The 21,236-nt window shown below is 46.8% G+C and overlaps 1 protein-coding gene across 3 annotated transcripts in view; it reads left to right on the top strand.

Annotated features, from left to right (window-relative positions):
- The window catches only part of IARS2 (isoleucyl-tRNA synthetase 2, mitochondrial), a 75,475-nt gene that overhangs the window by 686 nt on the left and 53,553 nt on the right, over positions 1-21,236 (top strand). Inside the window, exons 1-12 of one of the 3 annotated variants that reach the window (XM_073556798.1) lie at positions 935-1,361; positions 1,445-1,567; positions 2,163-2,322; positions 7,265-7,413; positions 7,799-7,848; positions 8,249-8,358; positions 8,883-8,973; positions 9,492-9,607; positions 10,477-10,646; positions 11,084-11,219; positions 16,772-16,923; positions 18,315-18,475. In XM_073556798.1, the coding sequence (XP_073412899.1) occupies positions 1,338-1,361; positions 1,445-1,567; positions 2,163-2,322; positions 7,265-7,413; positions 7,799-7,848; positions 8,249-8,358; positions 8,883-8,973; positions 9,492-9,607; positions 10,477-10,646; positions 11,084-11,219; positions 16,772-16,923; positions 18,315-18,475 (1,442 nt within the window). In that variant the 5' untranslated portion in view covers positions 935-1,337. Of the gene's footprint in view, positions 1-934; positions 1,362-1,444; positions 1,568-2,162; positions 2,323-7,264; positions 7,414-7,798; positions 7,849-8,248; positions 8,359-8,882; positions 8,974-9,491; positions 9,608-10,476; positions 10,647-11,083; positions 11,220-16,771; positions 16,924-18,314; positions 18,476-21,236 lie in introns of those variants that run through there. The other 2 variants (XM_073556796.1, XM_073556797.1) reach the window with 2 other exon arrangements.

Genomic DNA, 21,236 nt, shown 5'->3' with positions numbered 1-21,236 from the left:
TAGAGGGTGTGTAGCACAGGGCTGATGGTGGTGGGCACGGGGCTGACTTTAGGGGGCGTGTAGTACGGGGCTGACAGTAGAGGGTGTGTAGCACAGGGCTGGTGGTGGTGGGCATGGGGCTGACTTTAGGGGATGTGTACTACGGGGATGACGGTGGTGGGCACGGGGCTGACTTTAGGGGGCGTGTGGTACAGGGCTGACTTTAGGGGGCGTGTAGTACGGGGCTGACAGTAGAGGGTGTGTAGCACAGGGCTGGTGGTGGTGGGCATGGGGCTGACTTTAGGGGATGTGTACTACGGGGATGACGGTGGTGGGCACGGGGCTGACTTTAGAGGGCGTGTGGTACGGGGCTGATGGTGGTGGGCACGGGGCTGACTTTAGGGGGCGTGTGGTATGGGGCTGACTTTAGGCGGTGTGTAGTACGGGGCTGACTTTAGGGGGCGTGTACAACGGGGCTGACGGTGGTGGGCACGGGGCTGAATTTAGATGGCTTGTAGTACAGGGCTAGCAGTAGGAACATGGAACACAGGGCTGGTGGTGGTGGGCTCGGGGCTGACGGTAGGGGGTGTGTGGTACGGGGCTGATGGTGGTGGGCACGGGGCTGACTTTAGGGGAAGTGTAGTACGGGGCTGACGGTTATGGGCACGGGGCTGACTTTAGGGGGCTTGTAGTACGGTGCTGACGGTTATGGGCACGGGGCTGACTTTAGGCGGTGTGTAGTACAGGGCTGACGGTTGTGGGCACGGGGCTGACTTTAGGGGGCGTGTAGTACGGGGCTGACGGTTGTGGGCACGGGGCTGACTTTAGGGGGTGTGTACAACTGGGCTGACTGTGGTGGGCACGGGGCTGAATTTAGGGGGCTTGTAGTACAGGGCTAGCAGTAGGAACATGGAACACAGGGCTGGTGGGGGTGGGCTCAGGGCTGACGGTAGGGGGCAGGGACCACTGCGTTGTCGGTGGTGGGTACAGGGCTGACTGTAGTAGGGGTGAAGGTGAATTTCGGATGGGACAGGACTCTAGGGCAATGGGACAGAGGAATTTTGGGGCACAGTGATGGCTGAATATTTCTGAGGGTTCGGAACAGAATGGCCTCATAAGAGGTATTGGGGTAAAGTAGACCTGTGGAGGCAAAGGGACTGTGGGAAGGTATTGGGTCACTGTGACTTGTGTGGAGATGTCGGCAGGATCTGGAAATCCTGGTGGCACTGGGACAGAGAAGATCATGGGATGTGCAAGTGCCTGAGGTGGGGGGCTGCTCAGGGGGCACTGGGAAGAAATAAGATGTTGGAGAAGGGATTTTCGAGGCACTTGGTTATGGGGGTCTTGGGACACTGAGGATGGGTGCTATCGCAGGAGCACAGGTACAGGTGATGCCAGCTGGCTCCGTATGTTGTGTGCCAGCTTTGTACCATTATTGTCATATGTTTATGTATTTTTCTCATAGGAGACAAACTTCTTGCAGCTTTATAATTGGCAAAAAGCGAGAAAAACAAAAAAAGAATTCAGTCTCCATGATGGCCCCCCCTATGCCAACGGAGACCCCCACGTTGGCCATGCACTTAATAAAGTAAGTGGTTCATTGCTGGTGTCGATCAAACTCACCTGACTCCTCTGATTACAAGCTGCATTGTATAGAAATCTAGTAATTTACAAATGTCTAAACACCTGCTGGCTGTCGGTGAATATGATCTTTTCCTGTGTACAGCAAGAGGCTGACAGTAATTTATTAAGGGGATTTCTGGGGTTACAGTAATTGTTCAAAGGAAAACATCTGTAATTTAATTCACAGAGAAAGTGAATTTAATTTATAAATCCAAACAATTACGTATCTTCCCCATTGAGCATATATCCCATGACCCACCAGATCGTATATCCTAGCTCAACATGAAATAAATATATTGAGGTGTTTATTATGCTTAGTAGTACAGTTTCATGATAATTCATGTTGGAGGAAGCCCTTGTGAATCTTGAAGTTATGTGAATTAAGACATTTGTGTGAGGGTTGCGTAGTTCTCCCTATATATCATTTATCACGTGCACATATGATGACATAAATGACAAACTTCATTGAAACATGTCATTCTGCTTAATATAGGGACGTGTCCCCCCCTCCCACCGACGGTGTATATGTGAAAGCTCTAAGTTGCTCCCATGTTTTTCAGATACTTAAGGACATAACAAATCGTTTCCAAATGATGAGGGGCTATAAAGTGATCTACGTACCCGGATGGGATTGCCACGGACTGCCAATAGAGCTCCGAGCATTGGCGGAGATTGGAAACCAATCTGACAGTCTCTCCCCTATGGAGATAAGAAACCGAGGTATGGAGTATGGTCGGGGAGAGGGGGTACATGGGATCAGATTTATTTCTCTGACTTAAGGAGATCTTTATTTATACAACCCCTGGCAAAAATTTTGGAATCACCGGCCTTGGAGGATGTTCATTCAGTTGTTTAATTTCGTAGCAACAAAGCAGATCACAGACGTGGCCCAAAACTAAAGTCAATTCAAATGGCAACTTTCTGGTGTTTAGAAACACTAAAAGAAATCAAGGACAAAAAATGTGGTAGTCAGTAATGGTTACTTTTTTAAACCAAGCATAGGGAAAAAATTATGGAATCACTCAATTCTGAGGAAAAAGTTGTGGAATCACCCTGTAAATTTTCATTCCCACAACTAACACCTGCATCAAATTAGATGTGCTCGCTAGTCAGCAAGTAAAAAGGAGTGATCACACCTTGTAGAGCTGTTGCACCAAGTGGACTGACAGGAATCATGGCTCCAACACGAGAGATGTCTATTGAAACAAAGCAGAGGATTATCAAACTCTTAAAAGAGGGTAAATCATCACGCAGTGTGGCAAAAAATGTTGGTTGTTCACAGTCAGTTGTGTCTAAAATCTGGACCAAATACAAACAACATGGAAAGATTGTTAAAGGCAAACATACTGGTAGACCAAGGAAGGCATCAAAGCGTCAAGACCGGAAACTTAAGCCCTTAGCGACAGAGCCAGTTTGCAGCTTAATGACCAGGCCAATTTTTACAATTCTGACCCCTGTCACTTTATGAGGTTATATCTCTGGAACGCTTTAATGTATCCCGCTGACTCTGAGATTGTTTTTTCGTGACATATTGTACTTCATGTTAGTGGTAAAATTTCTTCGATAAGTCTTGTGTTTATTTATGAAAAAAACGGAAATATAGTGAAAATTTTGCAATTTTAAAACTTTAAATTTCTATGCCCTTAAATCAGAGAGATGTGTCACACAAATTTCTTAATAAATAACATTTCCCACATGTCAACTTTACATCAGCACAATTTTGGAAGCAAAATGTTTTTTTGTTAGGAAGTTATAAGGGTTAAAAGTTGACCAGCGATTTCACATTTTTACAACAAAATTTACAAAACCATTTTTTTTAGGGACCACATCATATTTAAAGTCATTTTGAGGGGTGTTCATGACAGAAAATACCCAAAAGTGGCACCATTCTAAAAACTAGACCCCTCAAGGTGCTCAAAACCACATTCAAGAAGTATATTAACCCTTTACGTCCTTCACAGGAACTAAAGCAATGTGGAAGGAAAAAATTAACATTTAACTTTTTTTTGCAAAAATTTACTTCAGAACCAATTTTTTTTATTTTCACAAGTGTTAAAAGAGAAAATCAACCACAAAATTTGTTGTACAATTTCTCCTGAATACGCCGATACCCCATATGTGGGGGTAAACCACTTTTTCAGCACACGGCGGAGCTCGCAAGGGAAGGAGCGCCGTTTTACTTTTTCAACGCAGAATTGGCTGGAATTGAGATTGGATGCCATGTTGCGTTCGTAGAGCCCTTAATGTGCCTAAACAGTGGAAACCTCCAACAAGTGACCCCATTTTGGAAACTAGACCCATTTAGGAACTTATGTAAATGTGTGGTGAGCACTTTGAACCTTCAAGTGCTTCACAGAAGTTTATAACGTAGAGCCGTGAAAATAAAAAATCCATTTTTTTTCCACAAAAATGATCTTTTCGCCTCCAAATTTTTATTTTTACAAGGGTAACAGGAGAAATCATACCCCCACAGTTATTGTGCGATTTTTTTATTCCTGAGTACGCTGATACCCCATATGTGGGGGGGAACCACTGTTTGGGCGCATGGGAGAGCTTGGAAGGGAAGGAGTGCCATTTTGGAATGCAGACTTTAATGGAATGGTCTGCGGGCGTCATGTAGAGCCCCTGATGGGCCTAAACAGTGGAAACCCCCACAAGTGAACCCATTTTGGAAATTAGACCCCCTAAGGAACTTATCTAGATGTGTGGTGAGCACTTTGAACCCCCAAGTGCTTCACAGAAGTTTATAAACGCAGAGCCGTGAAAATAAAAAGTCTTTTATTTCTACAAAAGTGATTTTTTTTTTTTTACCCCATTTTTTAGACCCCCAAAGTTGGTAAATAGTGGAAACCCCTCAATTCTTGCTCCAACCCTAACCACAAAACACCCCTAACACTAATCCCATCCCTAGCCCTAATCATAATTCTAACCCTAGTCCTAGTTCGCCTTCACCCTAGCCCTAACCCTAGCCCTAGCCCTAATGGAAAGCTGGAAAAAAAAAATATTTTCTTTATTTCGTTATGTTCGCCTAACTAAGGGGGTGATAAACGGGGATGGGGGGGGTTTATGTACAATTTTTTTTATTTTGATCACTATGATAGTTTAGGGACCCTGGACCACGGAGAGGTACCGGGGGGGGATCGGGGACCCTAGTTCTCTCTCCTCTGATGTGCGATCACATCAGAGGAAAGAGAAATTTAATGCAAAATTGCGGCTATTTTTTTCTTTTTTTGCGGTTGCCTTTATAGGGTTAATAACGGCGATCGCAAAAGCGACCGATTCATGTTCTCTTGGGTCTCGGCTACCCCCGGCTGCTGAGACCCCGGAGAAAATCCGACACTGGGGGGGCGCTATTCACTTTCTCCACAGTGCCGTGAATTAGCGGCGCTGTGGTATATGTACACTTAATTACCGCCGTTAAAAGGCGTATCGGCGGTCGTTAAGGGGTTAGGCCGGTTTCACATTTGCATTTAGGGCCGCAGCGTCGGCCTGCGCACGGCCGCCGCTAAGCCCCGCCTCCTCCGGTAACATGACGCTGCATGCGTCATGCGTCCCCTATCTTTATCACTGAGGGCGCAGGCCGTGCGCAATATGCGTTTGGTGGCGCCTGCGTCCTTTTGATGGTGCGCCGACCAGCGCTAAACGCAACCTGTTGCAATTTGGTTGCGCTCGGCGCACCGTCAAAAGGACGCAGGCGCCGCCAAACGCATACTGCTCACGGCCTGCGTCCTCAGTGATAAAGATAGGGGACTCATGACGCATGCAGCGTCATGTGCCCAGAGGCGGAGCTACCGGAGGAGGCGGGGCTTAGCGACGGCCGTGCGCAGGCCGACGCTGCGGCCCTAAACGCAAATGTGAAACCGGCCTTAAAGCAATATGTCTCCAAAACAGGAAATGCACAACAAAACAAATGAACGAATGGGAGAAACTGGAGTCAACGTCTGTGACCGAACTGTAAGAAACCGCCTAAAGGAAATGGGATTTACATACAGAAAAGCTAAACGAAAGCCATCATTAACACTCAAACAGAAAAAAAAGGTTATAATGGGCTAAGGAAAAGCAATCGTGGACTGTGGATGACTGGATGAAAGTCCTATTCAGTGATGAATCGCGAATCTGCAGTGGGCAAGGTGATGATGCTGGAACTTTTGTTTGGTGCCGTTCCAATGAGATTTATAAAGATGACTGCCAGAAGATAACATGCAAATTTCCACAGTCATTGATGATATGGGGCTGCATGTCAAGTAAAGGCACTGGGGAGATGGATGTCATTACATCTGCAATAAATGCACAAGTTAATGTTGATATTTTGGACGCTTTTCTTATCCCATCAATTGAAAGGATGTTTGGGGAGGATGATTTCATTTTTCAAGAGGATAATGCATCCTGCCATAGAGCAAAAACTGTGAAAACATTTCTTGAAAAAGACACATAAGGTCAATGTCATGGCCTGAAAATAGTCCGGATCTCAATCCAATAGAAAATGTTTGGTGGAAGTTGAAGAAAATTGTCCATGACAAGGCTCCAACCTGCAAAGCTGATCTGGCAACAGCAATCAGAGAAAGTTGGAGTCAGATTGATGAAGAGTCCTGTGTGACATTCATTAAGTCCACACAGGCTGTGCCGGGTATTAACATGCGAGACTCGGCTGTGTTTCTCGCATGTGTGATCCCAGCCTTAAAAAAAAATTAGTGATCGCCGTCTTCCCTGGTCTCCAGCGCCGCTCTGTTCCTCTTCTGTCTCAAGTGACTTAAAATCAGACTTGCTGGCTCCTACCGGGATTTATGTTTGGACCGCAAATAATTTTTCTCACTGTAATTCTATGGATCCTCGTCCTGAGTCTCGTAGACTTATACAGAGAAAACCACGCAGAAAACATGGAGTGAACCAACAAAACTGTAGAGCGGTCACTTGGAATCTGGGCAGCGCAGGTAACTGGTGAAGATGGCGCTCCTTAGAATTACTTGGCAAAAGCAACTTCCGGTCCATACGTAAGCCTCTGTATGAGCCGGATAGTCTTTCAGGTTATGGAGCGGAGCTGGAAATTGGAAACAACGGCGAGTAAGTATTCTAAGACCCTTACGCACTATTACATAAATAAGGAGGCTTCACGGAATACAAATTTTGTTGAGACCTCTATAAAGCATAACCGCACCCATTTTTATAAGTGGGGTCGGTGTGTTCTTCAGTCATGGAAGAGTGGGGTGCTCACCCTTCATTTTAGTAATCAGCAGCCATCTGCAGCACCCCGGATCATCATCGTTCAAGGCTTCTGATTTGTGTATATAACACCTCTGTGTAAGTCCAGTTATATATCCTTAGGATATGCCATCACAAGGTGGGGTCTAACCTCCGAGACCACCATCTTCCTTCAGAATAAATTGGCCATTATGCTTGTTTTTACAAACACCATATGAGCTTGTTCTTGTAGTTGCTGTGCCTGGTACTGCAGCTCAGTCTCTTTTAAGTGAATAGGAGCTGAGCTACCGTATCCCAGGACAACCATTGCTCCGTTTACGGAATCGGTGCAAGAACTGACAACGGCTGATCGGCGGTGGGTGCTGGGTTTCGGTCCGCCATCAATTATTGATGACTTATCTTAAAGACTAAAGGAATTGGAATAATAAAAAATGAATTAATCTTTTCCTCTGCGTCTCTCCAGCTAGAGCATTTGCAGAAAAGGCCATTGAGAAGCAGAAGTCCTCCTTCATCCGCTGGGGAGTAATGGCCGACTGGGATAAATGTTATTACACATATGATAAGAATTACGAGGCAAAGCAGCTCGATGTTTTCTTTAAGATGCACGAAAAGGTAAGCACGCAGTGAACTCCAGCTTACCGCCATCTTTACTTATACTATACCAAATGATTGCTTGGTTTTTGTTTTTTTTGTAGATTTTTTTTAATTTATTTTATTTATGTTTATTCTATATGTTACCAATCTTCTGGGAAACCACTTTTCCCAGGGTGCAGTCACTTTGTGACAATCAAATGGTTAAACGGCGACCTTCAAGTCCTGGCCATTAAAGCAGGAGCTGGGCTGTCATGTGACAGCTGAGCTGCCATTCCATGGGCAGTCTGGTATGATGCGGCGCTGTAAAAACTATGCAATGTAAGCAAGGCCCACACTAAAAAAGCACATGGGTGGTAATTAAGGGGTTCTTAAATATATAATTTTTCCGTTCTTCTCTGTACAGGGTCACATATACCGGGATTACAGACCCGTATTTTGGTCCCCATCAACAAGGTAAGGAATATAATACCTGCCGTGTGTAGCGCTGTACCTTTTTTTTTGTAAACTCTACACTGTAGTCGCACCCCAGGTGTTTGGATTATAACAAAACTGTGAGGCTGTAATATTATTTCTTTTTTTTCATCATTTGTTACTTTTCTTTGGTAGAAATTAGCAAAAAGATTCGCAGGACCCCGGTCAGGCGTCAACATTGGTTCTGGGTCCTACTAACTCTCAGTTCCGACACTCGAATGCTGGCATCCTGGTCAGCCTTGGCTTTCACAAGGCCCCCATGACATATGCCTTGACCCAGGCTCCAGCAAATCTTTTATAATCCTATGTAATATTTTAGGATGTATTTTTATTTGATCACATTTTTCTTTTTTTTTTTTTTTTTTTTCGCGCAACTTTCTAGAACAGCCCTGGCTGAAGCCGAATTAGAATACAACCAGCAACACGTCAGCCGATCCATTTTTGTAAAGTTTCCTCTGCAGAAGCCTCCCCCCAAACTCGCCTCTGTCATAGGTAACAAAACATTCTCTTTAATGTGCCCTATTTCATACATGCAACTTGGAAAATAATTTCAGACATGAAGAAAATTCTTTAAAAAAAATATTATCGGCATAAAGTTCCATACTCCTGTCTATAGGGGGCAGTATCAGAGAGCTGGTTAAGACTATAAGGCCAGTTCTTGGATGGATGTAAAGTGTAGCTGAACTTTTTAAAAAAATTTTGAATGTTTTCATATGAGGTCCAGGAACGGAGACATCCTTCTATTGCTAAAGGAGCGGAAGTGCTCAGCTCTCCTCTGATGCACAAGACTGACTCCACCTGTCTTGAAGAAGAGCGCTGCTTAGCTGAACACTTCTCCATTTTAGCGACCTCTACGGCATGTCTCTTTGAAATTTTTTTTCAGCTTTAAGAGTTTCTGGCAGAAACACAACACAATCAGCAGGGGGCGACACAGCACATTTTGAGCATTTCTTGGCATGTTTAGTAGGCCCGATCAGCAGCAATACAGCGATTATTATACTTTGTTTGATTCACAGATGGATCCGCTACGGTCAGTGCCCTGATTTGGACGACACAGCCATGGACCATTCCAGCTAACCAGGCGGTCTGCTACATGCCGGAAACCATGTACGTCTTTTTTTATAGTCACATTGATATTATATAGGACAGTAAAGTCGACAAGACTTGTACATCCAAGATTTTGCTATCTGGATGAGATGGTAAATTTATGGAATGTCTGTATGAAATGTCATCCAATGGAGGACCCAGTAAAAGAGGCATTCTTTGTAAGCTGTAAGGGTGACAACTCTTTTTCAGCCATGACTGTATATTCTTCGTTCCTCTTTGTATTTTCTTTTATGATGGCTTAGGGATAGGTCATCGATATGAGATTGGTTGGGGTGACAAGAGTCAGACCCCAACCAATCAGCTGATTGAAGGGTGCGATGTCGTACCAGAAGTGGCCCAGCTCCCCTACACTGTATAGTGGATGAAAATAGTACCGCAATCTCGCTGTTTTGCTCATTGGAGTGATCCACTGCATGATTATCTGGGAAGCCAGCGAGCACAGGCACTCTCATTCTCGATGATCGGCCAGTGTAAATCTGCCCTAACAGATCCTGCCTAATCCTCTGTATTACTTGCAGGTACTCCATCGTGAAGTGTGGATCTTCAGGGGAGATGTATATCCTGGCTGCTGATTGTGTGGAGTCTACGGCACTTTCCCTGGGGACTAAATTTGAGGTCATTACAACATTTAAAGGTGAATTTTATTAATTCTGTCTGCAGAGTGCAACTATTGTTCACTACATCTTGTAAGAGATTTGTTAGAGCAGATATCACAATACAAACTATATACATTATCTATTAGATCTCTAAGACCTGATGGGGCTGGTGACTTACTGTATAATCCTCAGGATAGCATCCGAAAATGGTTATGCATCAGAGATGGGAGAAAGTGTGGTTAATGTTCTGCGCTGCTGAATACCTGATATTTCCTGATGGAGTCTATTGTACTCTGAAACGCGTTGAATAAAACCACAATTACTATTAATATGTCTGGACATGCAGTGATTCAGCAGCGCAGAACGGTAACCAGGCTTTCTCCCATCTTTGATATCTAACGGCCGGTCCTGCTGGACCCATGGATCTGCTGCAGCGAATCTTTTCTATGCCTTATTACAGCTACGTCTGGTGAGTGCAATCATAATTTATTGGCCACCTTTATTTCAGATAAGACCCTTATTTTACGCTATTTTCTCCAACAGCTTTTCATAAAATGGTAATGCAGCCATACTTACTTGAATGTCAAAGTAAGCACACCAGTATCATCAGATCTAACAGTTTGTTTTTTTTAGTAATCTGTGCAGATTATATTGTGAAATCTGGTGACAGATCCTCAGTAGGGATCGTTACACCTGTCAATGGGTTGTGTATGGAATTGCCGCTCAGGTCGTATTCACTTCAATGGAGCTGAGCTGCTTCATCGCATATAACCCCTGGAGAGTAGTGACCTTGTTTGTGTCAGAAAGCAGCTATGATTTTCTACTAATAAACATGAGAAATATCTGCAGCTTTTCATTATAGTTGTTTGGTAAATTTTCATTATGTCTTCCTTCTCTGACAACCCAGGAGCTGATTTGGAGAATGGCGTCTGCGATCACCCTGCCATACCTGGACGCACATCTCCCCTCCTAGCTGCAAACCACGTGACTATGGGAAAGGGCACCGGCCTTGTGCACACCGCGCCGGCTCACGGCATCGAAGACTACGGAGTAGCCTCTAATCACAAGTTACCTGTGGTCAGTGACTATTGATGCTTGTAAAAAATGGTCATTTGGTTCATTACAACCATTGTCATTCAGGATTAGAAGAAACATGGCTGCCTTCTTAAAAAAAACAAAAAAACGCCACCTTTGTCTTCAGATGATGTGTGACTTTGCAGTTTTGCACCATTCAAGTTGCAGTACCAGACAAAAGCTGTAGACAAGGGTGGCGCTGATATATAGCAGTTATGTTTTCTAACACTGGACTTCCCATGTAACCTATCGGGAGCTGTAGGTAAAAAATATTGTTTTTGCGAAGCCTTGTCCTGTGTCCCTTAGAGCGTCTTCCTCTAAATTTCTGCTATTTGTGCAGAGTAATCAGCACAAACCCCGCTGAAATATCTTACAAAGCAAGCAAAGACCATTGCGGAAATGATCATCTCTTTTTTTTTTTTTTTTTTTGTCATTTAAAGTTCATTTACTTCTTATATAAGTTTCCCCCCCCTCGTTTTCTGAAGGACTGTCTTGTGGATGAAGCCGGACGCTTTACTGCTGAAGCAGGAGCTGATTTGGAAAGTAAAGTTGTGCTTGAAGATGGAAATGAAGCCGGTATGTAATCTGTAAAAGGGTAGTAAAATCTCAATTTAACGGAATTGCACTGTAGAGGGCACTCTGGGCTGCAATCAGACTTGAAGATTTTGTATCAGTTTTGTGAGCCAAAGCCACTAATGGATCAAAGGCTGTCAGAAAAATACCCAGCTGTTTGTCTATCAGACTATCCATTTGTCTGTCTCTTATTTTTAGCTGCTTGAACAAAAATAAGCAGGTACAGTGAGATGAGGTCCAATTGACTACTAAGCCCTAGTAATTTGTCCACCCTAGATAAGTATAATGTAAAAAAAAGACTCACATTTATCAAGTAGCTAATGTCAATTTTTCATGGAAATTGAGTCTGAAAAATGATTAAGGAAAAAAGTCTCAAATGGCATAAAAAACAAGGTTTGGGGTACTTAACGTAATTTTTTTTTCTTGGAGCCTTAATTGGGGGACACAGGAAACCATGGGACGAGCTAAAGCAGTCCCAAGGGTGGGAAAAAAAAAAGAAACGAAAGAGCATCCAAAGCAGGACTATGCCCGGGTGACTGCCGCTAGCAAAACTTACTATCTCAGCTCCCATCAGCCGAGGCATGGGTATGCACTCTGTAGTACTTTGAGAAGGTATGTACTGAAGCCCATGTAGCAGCCTTGATGGGAAACTGCCCAGGAGGCCCCAACTGCTCTAGTGCAGTGAGCTTTGATCCAGGCGGGGGCCGTCTATCCTTTGTGTGATACACTTCCAAAATGGCAGAGCAGATCCAGTGGGCAATTATGGCCTTGAAGGCCAGAAGTCCTCTGCGGTGACTCTCTGGAATCACGAACAAGGAGTCAGAATGTCTGAAAGATGCTGTTCTGGATGGATAGACATGCAGAGCCCTGACAAGGACCAACATGTCGAGAAATTGTTCCTGAGGATGATTTGGTATGGACAAAAGAAAGGAAGAATAGAAATCGCCTTTGGGAGAAAAGAAGGCACTGGACGTAGCCCCATCTTGTCCAGGTGAAAGACAAGAAAGGGCGAGCTGTATCAAAGAGCCGCCTGCTCCAAGATGTGACTGATAGAAGTTACGGCCACCAGGAAGGAAAACTTTCAGGAAAGCAGAGAAAGAGAAATGTCCTGAATGGGCCCAAAGAGGAAAATCAGGGTGAGCTCCCAGGAGTCGGACAGAACCATGCTTTTTTTGGGACTACAAAGAAATTTGAATAGAAACCTGAAAAATGCTCTTTAGGAGGAAAGGGAATGATGATGCTGGATTGAAGTAGGGAGGTGATTGCTTGAAAGAACCTGGGAACCAGGGAGGAATCCCCTGGGGGCCGTAACTGTGAAAAAACGGTATCAGAGCAGAGATGAAAACTCCATTTTGTAACCGGTGGAGATGACCTCTCTGATCCAGTTGTCAGCGACCACAGAGAGCCACACGTCCCTGATTAGCAGAAGACGGCCGCCCAGCCTAGGGGGGGGTCCCCAGGTGGGAGCAGCTAGTCATGCGGAAGAAAATCTGTTTGACCTGGTTTGGAAAGGCTTGCTTTGATGGCTTCGTGGACTCCAGGAAGGGGCTGGCTTGAAGGAGGGTCTCATCATCTGCTGTGCAAGGGAATGTTCCCGGTGGTTGGGTATTCCAGAGGACGAAAAATGATGAAAGGAGCAAAAATGCAGAGTGCGGTTTCTGGCGAGGGGCGGTTGCGTCTTTGCTGGGGAAGAGAGGTACTCTTCCTTCTGGTCGCGTCGGAAATTATCTGATCCTGTTTGGTTCCGAACAGGCAAAGACCCTGATAGGGGAGACTGGTGAGGGATTTTTTTATAAGCAGCGTCTGCATTCCAAGCCTTAAGGCAAAGGACTTGGCGAATAGGAAGCGATTGCTGAGCAACTTGCAGCGTTGAGAGACGCTGTGAGGATATATTTACCCACGTGGGCAATTTGATCAGCTAGTTTGTCGGTTGGGGCTCCTGAAAGGATGCCTTGACGAAGGAACTTGGCCCTGGCAGAAGCTGATTTAGACACCCAGGTGGAGGCAAAGTTGAGGAAGAGCGAGGACCCCGCAGCTTCATAGTTTGACTTGGCCAACGATTCAATTTGTCTATCAGAAAGATCTTTGAAGGAGCCGCCATCCGAAGCAAGGAGGAACGTGTTTGATGACAGGTTCACAATCGGAGACTCAGCCCAAAGATTGAGCCGGTCGGGGGAATGGGTACCAGATATCCATATGTCTCTTTCTCTGGAAATGTTCATCCATGCGCTCCTACCCATGGGAAAGTATCTCATCAAACTCATTAGGGTTTAAGAACGTTTTTGCCCTCTTGAAGTATACTGCCGGTTCCGTAGTGGGAGGAGTCCTGTTCCTTGATGTTGAGAGTCTGATTCATCGCAAGAATCACATTGTTCATCATGTCCCACAGCTTGGATGCATGCTCAGAATCAGTGTCTGAATCTAACTCCGGGTGACGGTCAGATCCCTAGGCTGTTTGGGGGCTGGGGGTGGAAGATTGTAAATAGAGGCTAATCTGGAGGTTGTAGATGGTGAAGAAGATCTGGAGGAGGAGAAACGGGACAGCTTACTTGATCTCATCTGTGATCTGCCATGAGTGACTGTACGAGAGGGTGAGCCCGATCTGTGCCGTGGAACGATCGGGAAACAGGCATTTGCTGCTGTATTGGGAAAAAGTTCGAAGACCGAAACCAGCGTCTGGGAAACCCTGGTCAGGTCAGCAACAGATTTGGATAGGGAGGCGGCCCACTCGGGGAGAGGAGATGCACGCTCTTCCAGGGCAGTGAAGGGTTCCTGGGTGGCTTGCATCATGGGAGGGCTGCAGTTAGGGCAGAGCGGCATGTGTTGACCAGAGGGAAGGGTTTTTTTTCTTACAGCAAGGACAGGCAAAGTTAAGAATGATAGGTGGGTGGGACAGGGGAGACTCTACCTAGATCTGGACTTATAGCAGGTACTAGTGTGATGGATGCTGCTGAGGAGTGCCAGAGCCTGTGTGCCTGAGATGGACATGGCTTACCCGATCCGTTGAGAAGATTAGATGCCGTGGGGACATCTGTTGTGAATTCGCTTTCTGGCCTACCTCTTGTTACTAGTGAAGGTAGTGGAGCTGGTTGTATTGACAGAGGGGTCGTGAGTTCTCTTCCCGGGCTCCCTCTGGTGGTTACTCGAGGTAATGGAGCTGATCTAATTAACAGAGGCCTGCCACCTGATAATGAGGAGGATGACTGGAGATCTGGAGTTTCTGACTGGATTTAAGACAGCCGACTCCCTCTATCCCTGCTGGTGATTTTTTCCTGCCTCCTGAGGTCTTAGTTTCCAGCTCAGTCCCTGCATGCTCAGCTAAGTGTTCTTTTGCTATTGTTCACATTTGCTCTGGTTTTGTCTATTTCAGTTTTGTGTGGTCAGCCAGCCCCGGCTGGGGCTGTGCTGAATTTCCATCCTTATGTTACTGTTTGTGCCAATTTGTTTTTGTCCCTTATTAGATTGGCCTCTCTTTGCTCTGTTTTCAGAATATACCAGAGTGCTGATATAGTGGGCTAAGTCTAGTGACTTCAGTATTTTTCTATCAGACGTGTTGGGCATTTTTTGCAGGGTTTTTTGTGTGATTGCAGACAGTGTCTTTCCTTTCCTGTCCTGTCTAGTCAGTGTGGGCCCCATCGTTTGCTCAGTCTATTTTCCTACCTGCGTTTGTGTTTTTTTTTATCTTGTTTCACCGACAATATATGTTTGGGGGCTGTCTATTCCTTTGGGGTCTGCTCTGGGGCAGTTTAGATTTCCCCTTTCTTGCTTTAGGCTTATTTAGTTCTCCAGCTGTGTCAAGGCGTCTAGGATCATCGTAGGTACGCTCCACGGCTACTGCTAGTTGTGTGGATAGGATCAGGGGTCTGCAATCCGCTTAGTTACCAACCTCTCTGGTTTTCTGTTGCTTAGCTTGGTCTTGCTTTCCTCCTCGGTGACCCAATCATAACAAACATCCCTCCGCACGAGTGGGGTCTCGCTGTAGCAGTCAGTGTGGCGCTTTCTTCTGTAGTGGGAGTCTGAATGCTGCCGGCAGGAAGTGTAGTGTAGGCGACAGCACGGGGAAAGGTGGGCAGGACCCTGAAAGCGTGCTATGAAAAGTGGCCAGGTTCTTGGCACGTCAGGACAGCGAAAGCTGACTAACTGCGGGGCAGGGCCACAGATAAAAAGGCATGGAGAAACGCTTGCAAAGTCACCAGGAGCTGGGGGATGGGCAGGAAGGGTAGGCCTTGTCGAAGCATGGGCTTAGATTTTAAAGATCATCACTGGATGATAGCAACGCGGATGTAGACTGCAGAGTGAATGTCCTGAAGTGAGAGGGGACTCTTGGGCCAGGTTCACATAGCGTTAATGCAGTCCGGTCAACACATAGCGTTGACGGACTACATTAACGCTACCCCCATAATGCGATCGCGTTGTGTTCCCGCTAGCGCAGATGCTTCATCTGCGCTAGCAGTGACGGACCCTTGGACACTGCAGTCCGCGTCCGAGGGTCCGTCACAGAATGACGGCACATCGCTAACGCATGCCGATTGTGGCATGCGTTAGCGATGCACTCATCTATAGCAGTCTATGGCAGCGTTAACGCATCTGTTACATAGCGTTAATGCCACAGTGTAACGGATGCGTTAAACGCATCGCATTAACGCTATGTGAACCCAGCCATAGAGAGGCTCTGGTAGGATGTGCCTGAGACCAGAAGGCCCCCCCGTTCCGAATTGATCTGAAAAGATTAATAAAGTGCTGTATGGCCCTAAAGGTAGAAACAAGTCTGAGCTGCCTTTATCTTTGTGCCAGTTGGTGAGTGTGCACTGCTGAGAATGACCTAATTTTTTTTATCCTAGTGTTGGCCTCCTTGTGGCAGCAGCATACACCCATGGTTACCTGTGTCCCCCAATGAAGCGATAGAGAAAAACTTAAAGTTGCAAATTGCTCAAAATTATTTATTTTTTTGTGCTATGCTCGGCAAAAGCTGAAAACGTGGGTGTAGAGAACCAAATGCGGACTAGGCAGCAACCTTAAAATATATTAAGCTTTACGCCAGAAAATGTCAAATTGTGGTGAAGATCTGCCAAAATGAAGATTTAATTTACCTGTCACCAAGTAATAGTGAACAATTTTTGCTCTCATTTTCTTCCCCCGAATATTCAGTTGTTTTTTTTAGATTGTTTTAAAAAAGGACCTGTCACCAGGTAAAAGTGACGCCTTTTTTTTTCTATTCTCACTGCTCTCGGGAATTCCAATTTGTTTTTGTTTTTTTTAAATCCACCATACGAATCCAGAGAAATTGGGGTGATCCTCTGGGGCGTGTGTAAATTTCATGAGCATCACCTCCTTCCTAAAGATCATAAAAATAACACCAAATAAAAAAATCCCATTTCTCTGGAACCGTATGCCTGATTTAAATAAAACCGAATAATAGGGAGCATCGGGAATAAAATAAACATAAAAATTAGCCACTTTTGCTTGGTGACACCGTAGATGGTATAAAATGACACGTCGGCGAATATAAAGTCTTGTCTCCTAGTCCCTTAGTTACATTTGTTTCTCCCTTCTAGTTATACAGATGCTGCACTGTGCAAAGAATCTGGTTAAGGAGGAGAGTTTAATTCATAGTTACCCCTATGACTGGAGGACCAAGAAGCCCATCATCATCCGGACCAGCCGGCAGTGGTTTGTCAACACGGCTAATGTAAAGGACAAGGCTCAGGTAATGGCAGACACCGATTATCCTGTACATACATTATTCTACATGCACTCTTTCACTGACTACTGCCATTGTTAATGCTACCACATTTTCATGGCTGATATGTGACCCTTTTTACATTAGTGTGGTATTCTCGTGGTCATGGGGGTCCTGTGGATACATTTCTTATATGGAGAAATCTCCTTTAACCTATTCCCAGTATTGACGATCACAATGGGTTGCGATGGCTGAAGGGCCCTCCATGTCTGCCTTGAAGATACTCCTGTGAAGACCAACCCATGATTGGTCATAGCTTTGAATTTTACTATATTTACTGCAATACTGTGGTATATATTTGGTATCGCCGCCTCCGTAAAAGTCCTGTCTATCCAAAAATATAATTAATTAAACTTTATCAGTAAACCCTATAAACAGAAAAAAGTATAAAAAAAAAAATACATTCTACCTTATAATAATTGCAATGTAAAATATATTATGTACGTATTAGATTTCACCATAATTGTATGTATAGAAAAATGGCTCCAAAAGAAAGCTAACTTAGGCCTGTTTCACACATCCGTTTGTGTCCATCAGTCAAAATCCGCCGTTTTGCAAAAAAAAAACGAATCCGCCATTTTTCTTGACGGATCCGGTTTTTTTCCCATTGACTTTCATTAGCGGCGGATCTTGACAGATGGTCATCCGATGGATCCGTTTTTTTACGGATCCGCCAACATTTTGGCGTCCACTGACATGGCAGGACGGACAATGCAACGTTTTTTTTGGCTGGCCGGATCCGCAATTGGCACTGTGCATGCCCGGAAGCATTGCTTTTGCTGGAAATTTAACCCTAAATCCCGTTCTGGCGGCTGGTAAGAAAAAAAGCGGCCCCCCCCCCACACACGTTCCTTTAAATTTCGGATCCGTCAAAGCAACGGTCCGCTGCCACATATTCCTTTCAAAACGATTGCAGATCCGAGTCCGGCCATTTTCGCGGATTGCAGCTGATGTAAAAGACGGATGTGTGAAACAGGTCTTAGTATATAGTTGAGCAAATCAATTTGCAGGACCCGCAGCTATGTTAATAGTCCATGGTCACCGGATGGGAGCCCTGCGAACCACCTCCTTACCTGCCGCCGTTCTCCGGTCTTCCATTGCTTAGCCGGCCCAGTGCGACATCGTGTGTATCACCGCGCAACGATGTGCAGACTCAATGGAGTTGGATCCCATCAGTCATAAAATGATGGCATAGTATAATGACTTCGCGATTTATATTTGCTCACCTGGTGAGCCCCCTGCCACTCCAGCATGGTTCACTCTGATGATCCTCGTCGAAACACTGGAATGGCGGGGGGATTTTCTTCGTTAGCACATCACCATTTTCTGTGCATGAAATAGTGCTCATTTATTTACAGGAAGTTCTGAAAAAAGTGAAGTTTACCCCGGCATCAGCTGCCAACAGGATGATTGAGATGCTGGGACGCCGCACATACTGGTGCATATCCAGGCAGCGGAGCTGGGGTGTCCCTATCCCAGTGTTCTACCATAAGGAGACACAAAACCCCCTCATCAACAGGTACACAGATCACTTTACAGTGTGAATCCATATTAGCAATTGTCCTGCCATGTTATCTAATGGATGCAGAATTTCTCGTTCGCCTTATTGGGGGACACAGAGACCATGGGTGTATGCTGCTGCCACTAGGAGGCTGACACTATGCACAAAAAAAGGTTAGCCCCTCCTCCGCCGTATACACCCCACCGACCGGCAGGAAGTTCCTCAGTTTAGCTTAGTGTCAGTAGGAGGTGGACACGGGTCTTTGATTAGACCCATATCTACCTCGATGTGCGTCGTTTCTTTTCAGGTTTTTTCGGAGGGATACAGTGTGAATAGTCACATCTGTAGTCCCACAAAGAGACTATGAGTACGGCGTGTACTGCCACTCCGTATCCTCATAAGTCTACAGCAGGACCAAGACCCCTAACATGGATGTGGCGTTCCAGATGGTCCTCGCTCCCCGTCTCCCACCCACTTGCCTACCAGAGCCGGTAGGTCGGTTGAGGCGCAGGATACTCTCCTTGAAACAGTACGCTGGATGAAACGGATCAGGAGGGTAAGTATGAGACTTGAGTCCCATTCTCCCCTGCGGGTTCCACGCCAGGCCACTCCATGGATTCTTCGGCAGCGGTCGCTGTGACAGTGCTGCGACGCCTCCAGGCGGCCGCTGCAGCTATTTAGGCCCTGGCTGGTTATCGGACAGCTCTTCCCCCCCCCCCTCTGCCGGGTCCTAGCTGTCCTCAGTAGCAGCCACCGCGGCGGTTCTGCGACGCCTCCGCGCCGCCCTGTGCTGACAGGCGGCCGCCTCTTCTAATCCAGGCCCCGGCTTAATCTGGGGCCTTGTCCGGCGTCGCTGCCACGCCCCCTTCTCCATTCTCGGGCGGGCTTCCCTCCCGCCCGCTCTAAGCCCGCCCACGGCCTTCTCCCCTCAGGTTGAGCGTCCCGGAGGCGGCGCCGTCCCTCCCACCCTACCATCTTAGCGGGCGGCACCATTTTTATCATCGGCGCCTAGCCCCGCCTACCTCCCTCCTCTGCATCTGCAGGAAAGCGCGCGCTTCCTGCTCGGCTCCTCTCTGGCTGCCGCCATTTTCGCAGCCTGTCAGCCGGACGCTGTTCCCTCAGCCGTGCCCCTGCAAGCCGGACGAACCGTGCATCTCCATTTATTGGAAGCTGCGATAGGACACCGGACCGTGAGTAGCTCTGCATACTGCAGACTGACACCCTCCTCTGCCTCCTGTCCCCCAACCTTCCGGCAAGGCTTCAGTGACTGTCCGTCAGTATGTCTAATTCTAAGTCTGACCGCGCTCGTCCCCCTGCCTCCTCTGGCACCTTAGTCAAGTACTTTGCGTGCTCTTCTTGCAATCGCAAACTTCCCTCAGGTCAGTCCACTCCCCTCTGCCTGGACTGTAGCAATCCAATCCAGCCCGACGCCGCTCAGGAGCCATCCATAGCCCCAGTGGTGAGTGAGCCCCCCATGCCGGGCTGGGCCTCCTCTCTATCACAGTCAGTGGCAGACCTCACCAAGGTGTCTCAGTCCCTAGTAGCCGTTCTGGACAAGTTGCCCTTGGGAGCTTCGACGGGACCCAGCACGTCTCAGGACGTCCCATCTGAGCCAGCCAGCGGCAGTCGCAAGAGGCCCAGGCAGGACCTCCAGGCGGAGTCTTCCCCTCGTCCTACCTCACCCCATAGTCCCCAGCAGTCTCCCTCTCGGGCCTCCTCTCCCGAGTCAGGCGAAGCGCTTTCGGAATCGGAAGGGGTCTTAGAGCTGGATTCGGACCAGGATGCGAACATGAAGGTTACGGTGCAAAACCTCATTGCCGCGATTCACCATACCTTTGACATCGCTGACGCCCCTGCGAAATCCTCAGATCAGGAGGTTTCGTTCAGACGGGCGGAAACACCATGCAGGGTGTTTCCCTTCCATTCTGAGTTTGGAAAGATTTTTACAAAGGAGAGAGCAGATCCGACCAGACGCTTTCAAAGAGGAAAGCGTCTCGGCGTACTGTACCCGTTTGCTAAAGAGCTCACGGTCAACTGGGCCGCTTCTCCCTCGGTGGACCCTCCCGTGTCCAGACTTTCTAATAATACGGTCCTTCCGCTGTCAGGTGTGGCGTCTCTAAAAGATTCTAATGATAGGATCATAGAATCTCTAGCAAAATCTGCCTTCGAAGCGGCATCAGCAGCGGTATGTCCAGTCTTTGCTTCTTCTTGGGCAGCAAAGGCCATATCCACTTGGGCAGACGACCTTCGGCAGGGCATTCTGGATAAGGCACGACCAGAGCATTTGGCCGATCTCGCCAATCAGATTTCCCATGCGGGGGATTATCTGCTTTCTGCCTCCCTGGATGCCGCATCTTGCGCAGTTCAGGCGTCAAGTAACATCGTGGCAATCCGACGTACAATTTGGCTCAAGGCCTGGCAGGCGGACTTGTCCTCTAAAAAGTCTCTGACCAATCTGCCTTTTCAGGGAGTGCGTCTCTTCGGATCACAATTGGATCAGATTATTAAGGACGCTACCGGAGGTACGAGTTCTCTTCTCCCCTCCAAGCCTCGCAGACCTCCTCCAAGGCGTCAGTTTCGTCCCTTTCGGACTTTCCGCCGTTTCAATACGGCGGAAAACCCTTCCAACCAGCAAAGGCCACAGGCACGTCAGGAAAGAAAGAAGGTTTCCTTCAGGCCCACTCCGTCCTGGTGGTCCCACTCTTCCCAGGGAAGACCGTCCAGATCTAGATCTGGACGGTCTACATCCGCATGACTACCATCGGTCTCCCGTGGGTCC

Source organism: Dendrobates tinctorius, unplaced genomic scaffold (genome assembly GCF_039654945.1).
Source record: "Dendrobates tinctorius isolate UK_male_01 unplaced genomic scaffold, ASM3965494v1 ptg000239l, whole genome shotgun sequence".
Taxonomy (NCBI): Eukaryota; Metazoa; Chordata; class Amphibia; order Anura; family Dendrobatidae; genus Dendrobates; species Dendrobates tinctorius.
Note: the sequence above shows the minus strand (reverse complement) of the source record. Positions and strands in the feature narration are given on the sequence as shown.